The sequence below is a fragment of the Macrobrachium rosenbergii genome, chromosome 4 (assembly GCF_040412425.1).
Source record: "Macrobrachium rosenbergii isolate ZJJX-2024 chromosome 4, ASM4041242v1, whole genome shotgun sequence".
In the NCBI taxonomy this organism is placed as follows: Eukaryota; Metazoa; Arthropoda; class Malacostraca; order Decapoda; family Palaemonidae; genus Macrobrachium; species Macrobrachium rosenbergii.
In genome coordinates this window covers 42,424,099-42,442,393 of record NC_089744.1, presented here as the reverse complement: position 1 = coordinate 42,442,393, position 18,295 = coordinate 42,424,099, and the positions used below count along the sequence as shown (strand labels likewise).

Below are 18,295 nucleotides of genomic sequence, written 5' to 3'. Positions count from 1 at the left end.
ATAAAAAATTATAAAATTTTGCGGGTAATGCTTCAAAGTTTAGTGCAGGTGACTGGTTCCACCCACTAACGGGAAACTCAGGAACTACTATCACACGAACTCATTCTGTTTCCTGGCAGCGTTCAGGTAACACCAAGTGTCGATAGCAGCTATATTCTTAAATTTGCCGGTCAGAGACCAGATTTCAGTGAATATTATCTCTGATTTCAGGTAGCTTCAAGCTTACAGCGTACAGAATAGTATTTTATTGTTGTGTTGTTAAGATTGGATCCTTCTTATATTTTGCTCACTAGCGAATTCGTATTTCGATTGTTTAACTACTGGTAGCGTAGTTTACTGATTCAGTGTATAATATTGCGTTCGCTTTCCAATTACGGGTAATGTTGCATTTAGGACTGAACCAAAATTTATGGTTATGATACTTTTCTGCAAGTCTCAATTAATGTTTGTTTGTATTTGAGACATGTATGTATGATGATACTCAGTGCACTTTAACTAGGGTCGGTTAAGGTTAATTCCTTTTCCGAATAGTGTAACAGAACGTAAGCTTGCGTACGTTACTGAACTAATATATCCGATGATAAATACGTATCTTCAGGTTCCAATAATGTTTGGGCTATGTCTGTACTATGATAATCTAGGTACTTAAGCTATTGTTGGCAAAGGTTAACTTTCCTTTTCCAAGTAACGTATTAACGTAATATCGTGTTCAACACTGGGCCGACATTTTTTGGTTGAGAATACATTTCTGAAAGTCTTGAATAATGTTTGATAGGATTTGATACTTGCCTGTATGATGCTGCTGAGTGTACTTCGTACTTTGGGCGACAGAGGTTAACTTTCCTTTTCCAAGTAGTGTATAACGGTAATACGAGATATGTTTGTAAAATGGTTCACTGTATCATCAGACTATTGTTGGTAAGGCTTACTTGATCATCTTTCACTTCTCTCTGCAGAGAGCAGGAAGTGTAAGGGCAATGCATAGTAGAGAGAAAATTGTGCTTAATTTTTGTGGAGAGTAGCCGTTCTCAACAGACGAGACCGGTAGGTGTTCAGCTAGCCTGGCACCAGCTCTCTCCTTGTATCCATCTTCTCTCCTTCTACTGGTCCTCGTCTTATTTCTCCACTTGCTCCCTCATCTTATTTCTCCACTTGCTCCCGCGCCTGACACTCTCGCTTCCTTCCCATGCCTTTGCCTGTCTTGTGTCTGGGTTAACAGATGTTAACCTTGTAGTAGTGAAGTGTTGTGCATGGAGGAGGTGGCTGCCCGTCCCACCAATGCTCCTAGGCAAAGGTTCACTGATGTACTCCCCTACATCTGGGAGAAGTCATGCTGAAAGCTGAAGGGAGGTCAGTGGGGTCAGCTACTGGTAGTCGCCCCCTCAGTCGAGCCTGTTGCCGATCCCAGGTATCAACAGACAGCCACTGGAAAGGCATCTTACTGGATGTGTCGTGGAGGAGGTGGCTGCCCAGCCCTATCATTTCTCCTAAACCCAGTTCCTGTCAGACTCCCCTAATCCTGGGAGGAGGCATACTGTTGGTCCATGGAAGTCTGAAGGGGTTTGCCCCTGGGTAGTCGCCCCTCAGTCAAGCCTGCTATCCGCAAGTGTCGACGGACAGCCATTGGAAAGGCATCCATAGATATGTTCTTTTATTCTAGTGATACTCCTATGTAGACAAAAGCACTGATGGCATTTTTTATAGCGAATCTCGGCTGTTGAAGAGGCGCTTTTCAGATGATATTCGCTACTCTTCCTTCTGTAAAACTCTCAATGAGCAGTCTCTGGAACTTTGAGTTGTGGAACACCAGTGTTGGCGCCAAGCAGAACATCAATGTCCAAGTGTTCTTTTTTGTCCATTCTTTAGCACCCGAGCGCCTGATAGCCCCTGAGCTTCCTATAGCACCCGCGTGCGCCCAAAAGCACCCACTTGCGCTCACTAACGGCCTATAGCACCAGAGCTCGTTTTTTATACAGGCAGTCCCCGGTTATCAGTGGGGGTTCCGTTCTGATGGCGTGACCATAACCGAAAGTCGCCGATTTTCGGTTATCGGCACCTATACCTAATTATTGGCACTGATAGGCAGAAATCGGCGATTTTCGGTGCTGAAAATTGCTGATTTTCATCGCTAGACAGGCCCCATAAAACCCCATATAGAGCTCCGAGCACCAGCTCTCATGCATTTGGTGCCAGCCTACAAGTGGTTGATGCCAGTCTCTCTTTAACTTGGCACCCCTTTTTTTCTTCTAAGAACATACTGTTCTTTTATGAGTGCATCACTCTTGAGTGTTCTTTTGTGGAAGACTTCATGAGCTCCAGGCAGAAGGAAGCGCTGTGTACCCTCTCTCTAGAAGCGCCCTTTCCCAAGTACCTGATCACCTTCAGAGCTCTTGGCACCAGCGTTCTGGCACCAAATCCTGAGCGCCCGACATCTGTCCCAGAGCGCTCAGCACTTCTATCCATACAAGACTCCCACTGCTGAATGTCCTAGTTCCTCGTCACAATTTTTCTCTTAGAGCATTGTGTTTGACTGAGACAGAAGTTGTTGCCAAGTTCCAGTAAGGGTGTCGGACGTTTGTTCTGGTCAAGTACATTTCTGCACATGTTTTCAGTCGGCAGGCTCGACAACTAGCCCACTTAGTTGTCTGCGAGGCTGCACGACTTTCTACAATTTGCTTGGTTGCAGAGTGAATCGAACAGTCCTGTAGTCCATTCTCCCAGGTGTTTGTATGGAGATTCTTCGATATGCAAGAATACTTCGTTTTCATGTCCACATACAGACTCTGAAGATTTCTCAGACCCGTCTTGTGAGACAGAGTCTGCCGGTTCGGAAGTTTAGGCTTCGACATCTACGGTACAAGCCTTCTCTCGAGGCTTCACCAACTTTTCTCTGTTTTCTTTTCTGGCCTTGGTCTTCAACCAGTCCGCAAGATCAAGAGGGACAAGGAATCATGGCCTGGCTCTGCTGTTTTTCCTCAAGAACTGATTTTTCAATGGGACCTACGATGGTATCTGTCCGATTTTAGTCTCGGAGGGAGTCCCTCATCATGAGACCAGTCTTACGCTGCTTCTCACTCCTTGTTCTTGTCGAGAGAGCCCACTTGGGGAACCAGGGATTTTCCAGGTCATGTTTGCCATAGAGCTGGCTTCAGTCCTTCTTGTTGTCACTCTTCCTAGACTGGTATTCCTTTACACAAGACCGCAGTTCTTATGGCTTACATTAGCAGTGAATGATTGATAGAGTTTTTCTAGTCCAACTGGAATTTCTGGTGAATGAACTGAACTGTCAGGAACTCACTCTTGGGTCCGGGGTGCCTTTGTCCTTCTATTCTGTCGGGTTATGTGCTGTCTATGGGGCAGGCCGACTTTGCCTGCCAATCAAAGGAACCTTATAGTGTGGACGGTGCGGGCATACGTCTGAAAGCTAATGAGGTATATGCTGTTCTGACGTCCTTATCTTTCATAACAGGAGGAAATTACTCCTCTGTATCTGCAAGATGATTCCAACCTAGACTTCTATGCTCTTCCATCGTTCGGAAGGTCAAGGAAGGGCTAGACTTCTTCAGATTAGTCAGAACGTTACGACATTCTCCGCAGCCCCATTCTGTATGGTAATTTTTGGTTCCCAGACTACTGCAATTGTTTGTCACTTCAAGAGGACACCATCAACAGTGATAGGCTCTTACGCAGGGTGACCTTGGGCTGTCCGGGTGTTTCACTCGTTAATGATCGTTTCAATTTTAATACTTGTCAAACCTGCACCACATAGCTGCAGATAAAGCTAATGATGGAGGGTAAGTACCTAAAAAATTGATTTTATCATAAAAATCATTATTTTATATCTTCAAAGTTTGCTATTACAAGTTTATTCAGTGTTTATGTTGTAGATAATTTTTGTAACTGATAAGCTGCTTGACTACTTTCATTGATGTTTACAGCTTACAAGTGTCTCACAGACTAAGTTTGCAATGATTTGTACAACTCACCTGACATTTTAACATGACCTTCTAGTTTACTCCTGTTTGTTCCATTCCTATCAGTTGCATGGCACTGTTAGAAAATGAACTGAGCTTTCATAATCATTTGTTGTTAATAACTGATAATTTGCCATATGTGAAGTTACATTCTTTTTGTATTATCATCAGTGAATTTATGCACAAGGGTCATTTTAGATATTTAGACAATTTGAAATATGTAGCTCACAAGGCCAAAATCACCAAGCCTGAAATCACCAGGCTCTTATTGTATCAATGAAGTACTGTACACTATTATATTTTTGTAATAGGATGTACATGTAATTATTGCACTTAGCTTGTAATCAGGGGTAAATCTTTTGCAGTCTTAACCAGATAGTAAAGTACTGGATAAGATAGGATGAAGTGTTTGCTTATAAATGTTTACAAAGCCTAATACTGTAGAGTTTTTGTTACAAAGCCTAATACTGTAGAGTTTTTGTACATTTTTAATGCTGTAATAGCAAAAATTATAATTGCACAGAAGGTAGTACAGTAGCTAGTATATGTGTAGTTTTGAGCCAGGCCTAGTTGAATGTACATAGTTAACTGACTTGAGTAAAGAACAGACTTGGAAATTAATGTGCAGTTTACTATTGTATGTGCATTCCATTCTGTTACAGTACCTTTCAGTGGAAACACCTCTATTCAGATTTGCTTAGATGTTTAAGGGTTTGAAAATTCTTGGCTTACTAGTTGCATTGCAGTATCTGAAGTTTTATTCATGTTTGTTGCTTATTATATGAAAATGACCAATGAATGTTATGCTTATTGATTGCAGACTGGATTTTAACATTGAGAGTAGTAATATTTCTCTTTCTTCATTATTGCATGCTTGCTCGTAGTCGGAGTCAGCTGCCCGACTTATCATCATATGAGTTAGAGTGAGTTAAATGAATTATTCAACCTGCTGTGTTTTACTTTCATGCTTTTCAAGATTACAGCACTTTTACCATGGAATGATTATGGCACTGCACTTGAGGGATGAGATACTATTTATGGTACAATATTGGTTTTAGAAAAACATTTTGGCATTTAGGTAATTGTGAAAGTAATTTTGAGATGTATCAGATATTAGGCTTTTTACATTCAGTTTAATGTTAATATAAATAAAATGCAATTAACATTCTACAAGGCAAATGGTAATAGGCAGTAAATCATTTGAATCCTGCATACAATATTGTTATTGTCTCCTACAACATTTTATGATATGCAGTATTACTGTTACTTTGTAAAAGACTTAAGTTCCACTGTTATGTTTTACTTTATGTTGTGCAAAATGTGGTTCCAGGTTTCTTGTACTGTTTCCTATAGTCAAACAAAAATAACTACGAACATGGGTGTCATTAGCTACGTTGCAAAACTTCTTCCTGACTTATAATTCGACTACAGTTAATCTGCATCCCTCAATACGGGGTTCTTTAATCCAGTCATAAAATCCTACTTATTCCTCCCACGGGCTGTTCTGAAGAAAGAAACCATTCCGGGACAAGGCCGACTTAATTTACAATCTACCAACACTTACAAAGCCAATAACCGTATCTTTTTTCTATTGCGTTTTATCCTTTATTTTCATCAGTAAGTCTTGGGTAGATATTGGGCATTTGTATTTTTCATTTAGATGATTAGCAACTAAATCATCTTTATCCTACCTTGTTATCAGAATAGTGCATGATTTCAGTTCTTCGTTTACTGTAATTTTTTTTACTATAAACTATCCTTTACTTGTCATCAAATTTCAGTTCTTTCACTCATTTTACGTGTTCGTTGTTAGAAAAGCAGAACAATAGTGTCAAGCTGTTTGCCCCTTGGCCTACCTTTCTGATTTGGGTTAAAGAAGAGGCATCATTTCTGCCTCATCTACATGATATCCCAACCTAGGTCAAGGTTTTATGAGTCAAATCTGGGAGAAGTGGCAGCCTCTAAAACGTACTTCATGTTCCTATTCATTTTGGTTTGACTTTAGTAATGTTCTTTTCAAGGGTCGATTGTTTCTTTCAGAATTGTTAAGATCATTTTACTGTATAGCTTTGATAACATAGATGTTATGAAACCTTTCAAATTAAGTTATATATAAAATTATTTTATGAGTACTGTGGAAATATTTTCTGCAGTAGATTTAATTGAATATAACCATGGTTTGATGGTTATATTGTATACTCAGTTGCAGGTAAATAATGATGCAGCTGTCTTGTCACAATTTTGTACCAGCTGTTTGTCTGCAAGAAGGATTATTTTTTACTGGTTACTTAATCTACTGAATTTTAGGTCCTAACCAATGTGGTACCCATAACACATCATCTCAGTATTCTGTTTGTAACACTTTGTAGTGATGTAAAAGCTATTTTTAACTCTTCATGGTACAGTATATCTGATAAAATATTCCTGTCAGCTTTGGCTGTGGCTCCATTTATGAGAAATTTTGCAACATTGAAATAAAGAAAACTTTTTTTTTTTTTTTAAAAGTAATGTTCTTAGTAATGAAGTCATAGAAAAGGCAATGAGACAAATACCGTATACAGTACAATATATTTCAAATTTGCTATTTTTGAATGTAAAAATGCCAGATCAGTCATGCAGTGTTATTTGTCTTCATTCTTATTGAAGTGGATAAGAATAATTTTGTCTTCTCTTCCTGGGCAGACAATATGTCGGTGTTACAGCAGGTGCTGACTGACGCTCGAAAGTTAGCCACCCGCTTACGAGACCATGACTCCTCTGCAGATTCATTGTTATCCCAAGCTCAGGGAATGTTCAAGCAGGTGGAGAGCATGAAAGAAGTGAGTATGAATATTTGTACTGTAGACTGATGCATGCGTCTTTTATAGTAAAGTTGGTAACTTCTGAGAAAGTCAGTTGAATTATGATGTGTGTAAGTTTGTTATCCAATGTCAAATTGTGTAATTTAGGAACCATGTATGACCCTGCTAGGGAGTAGTCATCTTTGACCATCTTCTGTAAGTTCATTTTCAGCAGGAACTTGTCAAATTGTTTTTAGTGTCTGTGCCTAAAAATGGTCTTGGGAATTTGGTAGAGCTTAAGTATCCACATTCTGTTACGGTTCTGTGATGTTAGAGAAGTCTTTCATTCCTTGTACTGTAAAAATTAAATGGTCTTGGCAGTGTGTTGATGCTGATGATCATAAGTGAAGAGATTCTGCAATGCTGCTCCTCTTACATAGTTTCCAGACCTACAAATCTGATTCGATATTCAATTGCAAAAGCCTCTCAAGGTTTATCTTGAAGAAGCTTTAATGTATTTAACCTACATATTTTGTGAATTTTTTTATGAGTTCTGTATCGTTAATTTCAACTTTACTACGCCAGTGAAAAGTTGGTGATCACAGTGCTCTTTTTCTTTCTCATTAATGGCAGTTTGAAGAAGTCCAAATGTATTTACAGATGTCCTCTCGCTGAAAGATTACCTCCAACTGCCAAATTATTTGCCGCACAAAATTTAATAAATCCCCCCCCATTTTCGTTTGCTGTTTCTCCCAGGCCATTCTTGCACATTACATCATACTTTCATTGTTCCTCCAACTTAGGCATTCATATCACCAGCAACAATTCTCATATCTCTTTGTGGTATTTCATCTATAACATTCTGCAGCTCTAAATTTGGAGTCATCATTCGAGGGTGCATAGTACCCTATGATACAGTACTTATATTTTCAGCAGTAATATGCTTTTCACTACCATCCAGTCAGTTAGTGCCTTTTCTGCATTTAGGGTTAGGATCATGCCCTCTCCTCTGCCAATTCCATATGTTCTACCCGAATAGATATGCATATTATCCCCACCCAGTCTTTCTTTTCCCATTCCTTTGTGTTGTGATTCACAAACAGCTAATATGTCCAGTCAGTATCTCTTGAATTCTTCTTCTGTACAGTATGTTCTGCACATCCAGTATGATTCAGGGTTCTTATGTTCTGATTTCCTATTTTTAGCTTATACATACTATTCATAAACTAGGAGATTGTTGACACCCCCATATGCCAGGGACTGGAGGTCATTTAAAAAATGTTTGTATGTATTTTACATGATAGGATGCATTGGCTAAATACAATGAATGCTAGCCAGTTTTTGTATTATGCATTTTCTAGCTAATACCAGTGACCCTTGCCTTTGCCTGTTGGTTTTTAAACAGGTCATCTTCCAGGCACCCAGAGTTGAAGAGGCAAAGCAGTCAGTGTTCCAACCCTTTCCATTCTTGCATGCACTGCCACTATATTCCACACACTATCTCTCTTCCTAACTGTTAAGTTTTATCTGTTCCAGTACCTTTTTAATGCCATCTGTCCAATAAGTCTTTCTCACCTTGCTACCATTACTTCTAAATTGAAGGTTTTTGTGTGTGTGTGTCAGCCTATTATATCCTCCAGTATTTCCACGTGGATCAGCAGTCCCAAGGCCCTCGGCATTCTTGGTATCAGTGGCTTAGGACAAAGGAGCCAAACCGCCCTACTCAAGTATCTGTATGGCCTAGTGTGCATGTCTGTCTACAAGACATGTCCCCCAACTTGATTCAATGTTATTGGACTGACTTTGACTAAGTACATCTATTTCTTGTGAGGTTATTTTCCCAGTCCTTGAATCTCATGAACACTCCAGTTCTTTTCTAGATCTTTTACATACAAATTGCTATCATTGTAGTTTCACCTATTTTCCAACTTTCTCTCATCTCTCATTCAACCAAATAGCTTACCTGTATGAGTTAACTGCTTTAGGTTTTTCGTTATCCAAATTAGAATTCATTTTTGATTGCTCTAAACAACCTGTCTTTTACACACCATTTATGGTACTTAGAGTTTTCTGTTTAACTTCTCACGTAACTTATTACAGTAATGATAAATACTTAAATTCACAAAAAGTTAAGTATGCCTTAGTTTTACCAGACCACTAAGCTGATTAATAGCTCTCCTAGGGCTGGCGCGAAGGATTAGACTTATTTTACGTGGTTAAGAACCAATTGGTTACTTAGCAACGGGACCTACAGCTTATTGTGGAATCCAAACCACATTATAGCGAGAAATGCATTTCTATCACCAGAAATCAATTCCTCTAACTCTTCATCAGCTGGCCGGGGATTAGAACTCCAGCCCAGCGAGTGCCAGTCCGCAGCTCTACCAACTCACCCAACGAAGAGCTTAAACATTCTGCCTTGTCTAAACCCACACTGTTCCCTCTCTTTAAGTTCTTGAGTCATGTGTCCTACTTTCTCAGTCAGAATCCTACCATACCTCTGATTTTGTTCAGTAATGTTATGGCCATGTTACTATATGTACCTTAGTTCTTCGTTGGAGTGGTGGGTAGAGCTGCGTTCAACTCTCCTACCGGCTAATGAAGAATTAGAGGAATTTATTTCTGGTGATATGAAATTAATTTCTTGTCATAATGTGGTTCGGATCCCACAATAAGCTGTAGGTCCCGTTGCTAGGTAACCCGTTGGTTCTTAGCCACGTAAAATAAATCTAATCCTTTGGACCAGCCATAGGAGAGCTGTTAATCAGCTCAGTGGTCTGGTTATACTAAGATATACTTAACTTTTACTGTATGTACCCACAATCGCGGGGATGAAGGACCACAACCATCCGTGATAAGGGAAAATCCGTGTTAATTGGGTAACCCCCCCTCTAAAAACACTTATAACTACCTATTTTAATAGTGCTAACACCAAATATACCTTGGAATAAAATGCTTATAACTGCCTATTTTAATAGTTCAGACAACAAATATACCTTAAACTATCATCCTAAAACACTTTACTATAATTTCAAAGTCATCTTACAATATTACCCTTAAAAAAACTGTATATGACTTACAGCTATGTGTGAAAACTAATCAAGTTGCCCCTATATTCAGGCACAGCCATTTTCTCTCATACAGTATTGAAGCTGTCTCAACTTCTTTTTACAGATAGGGGGAAACATTGGGAATTCACAAGCAGAGTTAAATATTGTACCTAAATATTTAAATAAGCATTAAAATGATACCAAATTATAAATGCAATCAACAGTGATAAAATATCCTCTTGTGTACTGTTGTGTGTTACTCATACAGTTTAAAACTTAAAATCAACCAAACTTGTAATAAAAACTCTCTCTCTCTCTCTCTCTCTCTCTCTCTCTCTCTCTCTCTCTCTCTCTCTCTCTCTCTCTCTCTCTCTCTCTCAGTAATATCTTTAATGAAATATGAATTACTGTATCTCTCTCTCTCAGTACTGTACATACCCTTTAATGAATTATGAATTACTGTATCATAAACACAAAAATACTAAACTAAAACTCCAAGAAGTTCACGACGCATACAAATGAGTGCGTGCATATGTATGTACATGTTACAATGATTTATTAATTTTCAAATATTAATATTAATGTAAACACAGTAAAATATCAATAAAATGTTATTTCACTTTTATACTGTATTATATTGATCTATTATCATCGTAACATGTATACAAAAACGATCATCTAGCCATATGTGATGTTAACGTTCTCAGAATCAGCCGAGTGAGCCTACTCCCTCAGCTCTCTCTCTCTCTCTCTCTCTCTCTCTCTCTCTCTCTCTCTCTCTCTCTCTCTCTCTCTCTCTCTCTCAGTACTGTACATATCCTTTAATGAAATATGAATTACCATATCATAAACATAAAAATAGGAAACTAAAACTCCAAGAAGTTCACGACACATACTTATGAGTACATGCTCAGTTACAGTGGTTTACTAATTTTCAAATATTAATATTAAAATGTAAAAAGCAAAATATCAGTAAAACGTTATTTCACTTACAGAATCCATTTATACTGTATTATTTTATTGATCTATGATCATTGTAATGTGTATAAAAAAAAAGATCGTCCAGTCATTTGTAATGTTTACATTCTCGGAATCAGCTGATTTAGCTTACTCTCTAACTCTCTCTCTCTCTCTCTCTCTCTCTCTCTCTCTCTCTCTCTCTCTCTCTCTCTCTCTCTCTCTCTCTCTCTCTCTCAGTACTGTACATGTCCTTTAATGAAATATGAATTATTGTATCATAAACATAAAAATACAAAACTAAAACTCCAAGTAGTCCTTGACACATGCGAATGAGAGCGTGCATACGTATATACATTATAAAAAAAATTGTAACGTACATGTGTGTGCATGCACTCATTCGCATGCGTTGTGGACTTTTGGAGTGTTAGTTTCGTATTTTTATGTGTATGATACTGTAATTCATTTTTCATTAAGAGAGAGAGAGAGAACAAAAATACAACTCATACACTAGACAGTATGCTTTGTTTAAGAGAGAGAGAGAGAGAAAGAAACAAAAATACAACTCATACACTAGACAGTATGCACACAAAGCATCTGAGCTACGAGCTGTAGAATGGTTACTTATAATAAAAAAAAGTGTACATATATTTAAACAATATGTTTTTCTATTTAGAGTGGTTAGGTCCCAAGGGTGTTTAAATAAACAATTTAAACACAGATACTTGTGCATACAATAATAATCTATAAATGCTGGCCTGCCTACAATGCACAAAAGATACCCTACAGAGCAATCCACGCTGGGTTCGAATTCCTTTAAAAAACACTAACAAACAGCGCTCTGTACTACTGTACACGCTTTTCTGTCACCGTGACCTTAATCAATACATATTGGGAAAAGGTCGAACAGCGTCAGCAGCATCAAGAACACTCAAAGTGAAAGGAATTCAAAATGAACGGAAAACACTCATAGAAATGCAAACAAGCACACTTCTCAAATATAAACTTTTAAATACATGAGCCTTACATATCCAGTATTACCAAAATTAACCTATTTTTCCTCGTACGTTTTACATCCGTTGATCATTAGAGATCATGAATCAAATTCAAGGCTTGCTCTGATAACTGTGTATGTAAATGTGCATATATATATATATATATATATATATATATATATATATATTATATATATATATGTATATATGTATATAGTATATAGAGTTATATATACCATTGTATTGTAATATGTATAACAGTAAAATAAAGTTGAGAAAGCCATTGTGCATTTGCAACTGGACACACACAAAACAAAGCACTGAGACACACACACATTATACATACACATACACACACACACATATACATATATATATATATATATATATATATATATATATATATATATATATATATATATATATATATATATATATATATATATATATATATATATATATATATATATATATATATATATATATATATATGGGTGAACAGGCAGAGTCTTTCGGAGATTAGGACAAAAGGAAATTTAAGACTAGGAAAGGTACGAATAGCATGCTTGTTGTTCTCTCTCTCTCTCTCTCTCTCTCTCTATGACCATGTCGTTTGCACAACAGGGGAATATAATACGTTGGTAAAAATAAAAATTAGGGAATTACATGGTTGAAAACACATTGCTAAAAATAAAAGTTTTGAATTGAAACCCTTTCAACGATTATACGGCTCATAGATATATATATAATGTGTGTGTAATATATAATATATATGATCTCAGGCATTATTTTACCTTCTTCAGTGGCAAATGCACAAGTGGCTTTACAACTCTAGGGGCACATTTCCAAAATTTTTAGTGATTTCCGTCCTCAAGTTTCAAGTCTTCCAAAGCCAAAAACTGGTTAAAAACAAGATTCCAAATTGAAAATGTCAAAGTTCAGAAAAGTGAAGATTTGTAATTTCATGTGCCAAGATATTTTTATCTTACGGCTCAAAAGAAATCTCCAAAAGTTTGGAGCCACTCTGCATCCAACACTTTTATACGTGAAGGCATTCACACCTTCGAATTCGAGCTTGTAAACTACGCCAGCCTTAGTTTCCTTGAAAATGCAGGGGGTGGCAGTGTTTCTTATCACGTGGGCGGATGTCAGGTTTGTGTCGCTGAAGACTTTCATTAGTGCTTTGCACTTTTGGCCCTTGTTCTCTGAGGTGCAGCAGCTTCTCCACCCGTATCCAGGATTTCTTGCCTTTTAACGTTTTAATTTGGCTCCTCTAAACACAGTCTTCCATTTTCGTCAAATGAAAATGCACATGAGGCAGCTAAAATTTTGTTGAATAAATTGAGCAACAAGTTAGGAAGTTTTTTTTGTACCTTCAAGACTTCAAATTTGACGGTTGGGGGAAGTATTCAGTGTTTTGTAAATGTAGCTAGAAAGTTGTAGATGCCATGTGTGCATTAGCATTTGACACACACACGCATATATATATATATATATATATATATATATATATATATATATATATATATATATATATATATATATATATATATATATATATATATATATATATATATATATATATATATATATATATATATATATATATATATATATATATATATATATATATGTATGTATTCATACATCCTATATGCATGCGTATGTGTAGATACCCATTCACCCTATTGTATCGGTATGTATATAAACAATGAAGATATCCATTAAAAACTAGAAAATTTTGCATTTCTTGAAACACCTGTACCGTAGTGAAAGGAAGGTGCAAATTCATAGTAAATCTGTGACTCAGCAGCAGGGGATCAGAGCAAGTAGTGCTTCCGCTGTATGCTGTAATTGGTTTTACCTGACAAGGTCTCCTAATATAGAGAGGTGAGAACCGGGAACTCAGGCATGACTACGTGGTCACGTTCCAGAAGTATTCAAGCATGGAACCATGAAAGGACTGAGGTTTAGCTTGTTTTCTGCGTTTGCTGTTGTTTTATAGGTCGAGGAAACAGTGCACCTCGCGCGTTCTTTCCTTCTCGCCTCGTAATCCAGGTAATGTTGCACACGTCTCATAAGCTTGCTCATTCCCCTGATGGAGCGAAGAATGAAACAGTGTGTGGGGGTTTCCATGGAACTCCAGTACTCCTTTGTTGACGCACGCAGTGATTTAGGTACTTGGTCGTAGCGTGCGGGACGGGGAGAGAGAAAAACTGAGATGTGAGTTTTCATTGCTCCGTCAAAGTTTAGGCTATAACATCTTACCATAATGCAGTGAAAACAAATGGTCTCGACAGCGCAGTCCTTACCGTACCAGGGTAAATTTGTGGCTAAGATTCTCTCTCTCTCTCTCTCTCTCTCTCTCTCTCTCTCTCTCTCTCTCTCTCTCTCTCTCTCTCTCTCTCTCTCTTTCTTTTTTCACACACACACACACATATTCGCTTTCCAAGTGTAGTAATGCTGGCGACTTAATTCTTTCTGAAGCAACGTGGAGAAGGAGGAATAGGTGTCCCGTTGGAGGATGGTCATTCAGAAACCAAGATGCTTAATTGGTGTGTCCTTTAAAATATCGATTGTTACAAGACCTGAAAATAACTATTGGTTCAAGACCTAAGTACTTAGGAGGAGATAATATCCTTGATCTAATATTTAGTTATTTCCTGTTAAGCAACATTGCAAGCCAAGTGCAGCGGAGTTGAACAGTACGTAATTATTTGCAACACTGGTTGAAATACTTGGCTAAATATCAGTTCTAACACCACCCTCGGACTTCATGCCATCATCCTTATCTGCTGTCATCCTCCGGAAGGCAAACTGAATTTCTAATGGTGCGATTTCGCTCGTTTATAGATCACCTTCAAGACAAAACGAACCCAGGAATTTAGAAATAACAGCATTGAAAAGTTATGTATCATTACCACCTCCCTGGCACACCGAGCTGTCGAGCCAACCCCCAAAAAAAAAAAAAAATAGAATATAGAAATAACCCAAAACATCATCTTGTGAAACTTGACAAAAATAAAGAAGACCAGTGATCCCCCACCCCCCCAGTGTGGATGGTCTACTCATTGCATCCCCCAGAAGAGATAATATGTTGATGTCAATAGGCGCTTTACTCTTCAATATGGCACCCCAGATCCGAGGTAGGCTATTAGAGAAACGATCCACCTTCGTGGCAGCGACTACAAAATTTGGATTTCATTGAAGATGATGATTGTAAAGGAAACCATTCCCAGCCCTGTTACCGAAATTGTGTACAGAAGATTTAAGAAACTCGGTATCTCTTATGAGGAGAATGCGTAACAATTAACTTTGCACAAATTAACAAATAACCATAAACTGTACAGTGTCGAGTTCCAAAACTCGCACGGGATATTTCGCGAAAATCTCGTGTTTTGATATTTTTTTAAAGTCACCAGAAAAGCTGATTTAAATATCTAACAGATAACGATCCTCCTCTCCCACGTCTTTCATGGCTTTGTCCACGTGTGAATTACGGTTGAATCCAGCTCATCAATCAAACGGGGCCAGTCATCAACATACTAAAATGAGACAGATGTCAACACTATCCTGACTTTGTTAAAGCTCTCGATAAAGTTGGCCATTTCATACTATGCAGTGAGCTCAACGACAAGCGAATAGGTGAATGTGTAGGAGCCTGGATACTTCATTTTCTTTCGCCTCGAACACATCATTTAGTAAGCTAATGATGTAGCATTCACAGTTGTTCCCGTGAGGAATACTCTTGGTCCGGTTATCTTCATCATCTTAAGTGACATAATATCAGTTTTGTAGGGTCATTTATACCCGTATTTGCTGCTATGTCTCAAGTTTCACTCATATCAGACGCGAGGAAATTGCGAACAGTTTCTTCTTTAATAAAAATAGTTTAGCTTATCCTTGGGGCTACAGAAACAGGCACTTTTGCCATTTAAACACCTTATGGTAAGAAATAAACAAATTTCGCTCGATATTTACATCCAAACAGGAATGTTTCTCTTAAGATGAAGTTCAAGTCAACGACTCTTCATCAGTGACGAGCAAACACGATCAAATGATCGTGAGCAGTCTTCAAAGATGCTGAGAGTATTTTCCAAAATGAGATCTCGCCACCTTGTGGTCTGTTGCTCACCAATATGGTCTCTGCATTCTACGAACTACAGCTAAGTGGAGCTTCTTAGAGAGTACACAGTAGTTTCACAAAATGCAGAAAACTTGCGTGATCATCCCTCTCGTGGTATACTCTAAGCGATGAAACCAGCAGCATCTAGCATAGACACGAACACGGATGAAATATTATACATATGCGAAATCAAGGAGGCCTTTGGCCCACCCAAATTTTCTGACGCATTCCATTAAACCAAAATTTTTAACCCTTCAGGTCTTCCTCACTCCCAGAATGCTTTGCTCCAACCTTCGCTGTATCATTGACATTCATGGGCCGCCCTTTAACCTATGGAACTGTCTCCTTTACTCCATATTAAACATCACAATACACAATGTATACATTTTGTAATAAATTAGACATGTCCATGGATATCTTGCACGATGAGCCAAGGTGCGATGCTATTAGCTGTTTCAGCGATCTCGTTACAAGTCACATTCCGAACTCGATCTGGCATCAATGCTTTCAACAGGTAATCTCTCTCTCTCTCTCTCTCTCTCTCTCTCTCTCTCTCTCTCTCTCTCTCTCTCTCTCTCTTGTATTTCTTACCCCTCCCACGTAGTTTTATTTAATTCAGTCACCCTATGTGTACTCGCGCTTTTTAACATAGTACCGAACGAAGTGATCACCTTTTGTGATATTTTTAGCGGCTCTACGCGGAAAACAAAAGAAAACATTTTTATTTGTCTTTCTTATAAAGTGAAATCACAAACAGCTTTCATGCACAACTTTTACGTCTGTTTTTATTCCTTTTGTCGTTTTTGTTTGTGTGTTGACGTAAGTGGAACGTCACGGGTACAAAAAAAGTGAATCAGGTATTGCATATGAAGGGGGAGCTGCTGCTTTTTGCTACCCTGAGAGAGAGAGAGAGAGAAGCCATATTAGGCCTAATGTCATTAAGAGGAGGGTACACACACGAGACGTGATCTTTTTGAAGGCAACTGGGTCACCCTGATGGGAAGAACAATTTTCCTTGGTTACGTTGATCAGAAGCGTTTGGCATCAGTTATCTCCTGAATAACTCTTGCCCATTCCCAGGCTGTGAAGTGTTTTGCACATGGAACTTGACCTAATGATTACCATAGGTGCTGCACAAACCAGGATTGATGAGAATCCTGTGAGTTTTGGTAATCCCTCACTGTCCTCTTATCAACGACATCGCGCGTTGTACGGGTTTCACTGCTCACTTGTTAGATTGCGCGCGGTTGTGCTTGTGGTTTTTTTTTTTTTTTTTTAATCTTAGGTCACAAGTTCCCGATTAGGCCTTGTTGATTTGTCGCGATGATGACTGAGATTCCTTTGATTACTGATAAGCGTTAGTCTTCAAGTAAATAACTGTACGTTTACTGTATGGCTTGATTTATGAAAGGTGGCAAATGGAATTGACCGTTATAAAGAAAAAACTTCACTTGCGACGTGTCTTTGCTCTTGTGAGGTGACAGCTTCAGGTTTCCTCGTGTCAAATTAGTGGTGTTGAGTGCGAGGTTTGGATTCTGTGGCCTCTTCTCTTTTCAGCATCAGATCGTTAAATTCGCATAATTATTTTAGGTTCTCATTGCCTATCCAATAGTTTTGGGTGCGGTTTCTAATCATTTATGTCCCTTACAGATTCCTTCTCTCTCTCTCTCTCTCTCTCTCTCTCTCTCTCTCTGGACTCGTGATGCACAGCAGGGCCACCCCAGTTCGATCCCAGAACTGGGCGAGGAAAGTTGAGGCGATTTTGATCTGTAGGCATAGGTAGTGAATTAATTGGGAACAAGGTTAGTAGTAGACTGTTGTGGGCCTTAGGTAGGTCGATAGAAAACTTAGATAATAAAGATAACTGACTGAATGAACATAAATAAACCGTGCTTCATCCAAATGCTTAGCGTCATGCCATTTAATTAAAAGCGGAAGGGCCCCGACGAAATACTGTGGCGCCCTCCAGTTGATGAAACCATATGCATAAGATGACTCAGTGACCCGACTCGCTTTTAGCATGCTGAGCTTGCACTAGTATGCTTAAGTCTCTTGTTCGCATCGGCCTACACCCACCAGTCGACCCAGTAGTAAATGGGTGCCAGAGGTAAGTGGGAGTTTATATAGAGTTTTGGGACATGCAACCACATCTGCAAGTACTTTTAGAAGGTTGAAGTTGTTGTGTTGAACTGTTTAAATACCATTTTCGGAATTATGAAAACTGGAACAATGACAAATGTCGAGATAGGTAGAAAGATGAAAGGATGATTTAGTATGTTTTGGGATAGTTTTGTCAAGAGTGGATAAAATACGGGGGGAGGGTAGAGAGGAAGACCTAGAACCTACTGGATAAATGGCTTGAAAGAGCAACTGGAAATACCCAGGAAGCGCCGGGGGCTGTCTGCGAGATTAG

At 38.5% G+C, this 18,295-nt stretch overlaps 1 protein-coding gene across 4 annotated transcripts in view; it reads left to right on the top strand.

Moving 5' to 3' along the window:
* The window catches only part of LOC136833347 (FGFR1 oncogene partner 2 homolog), a 93,420-nt gene that overhangs the window by 18,283 nt on the left and 56,842 nt on the right, over window positions 1-18,295 (top strand). For 2 of the 4 annotated variants that reach the window (XM_067095414.1, XM_067095393.1), the window contains exon 2: window positions 6,657-6,793. The exons of 1 other annotated variant lie outside the window; for it this stretch is intronic. In XM_067095414.1, coding sequence (XP_066951515.1) covers window positions 6,662-6,793 — 132 coding nt within the window. In that variant the 5' untranslated portion in view covers window positions 6,657-6,661. Of the gene's footprint in view, window positions 1-4,858; window positions 4,898-6,656; window positions 6,794-18,295 lie in introns of all 4 variants that reach the window. One more of the 4 variants, XM_067095402.1, reaches the window with a different exon arrangement.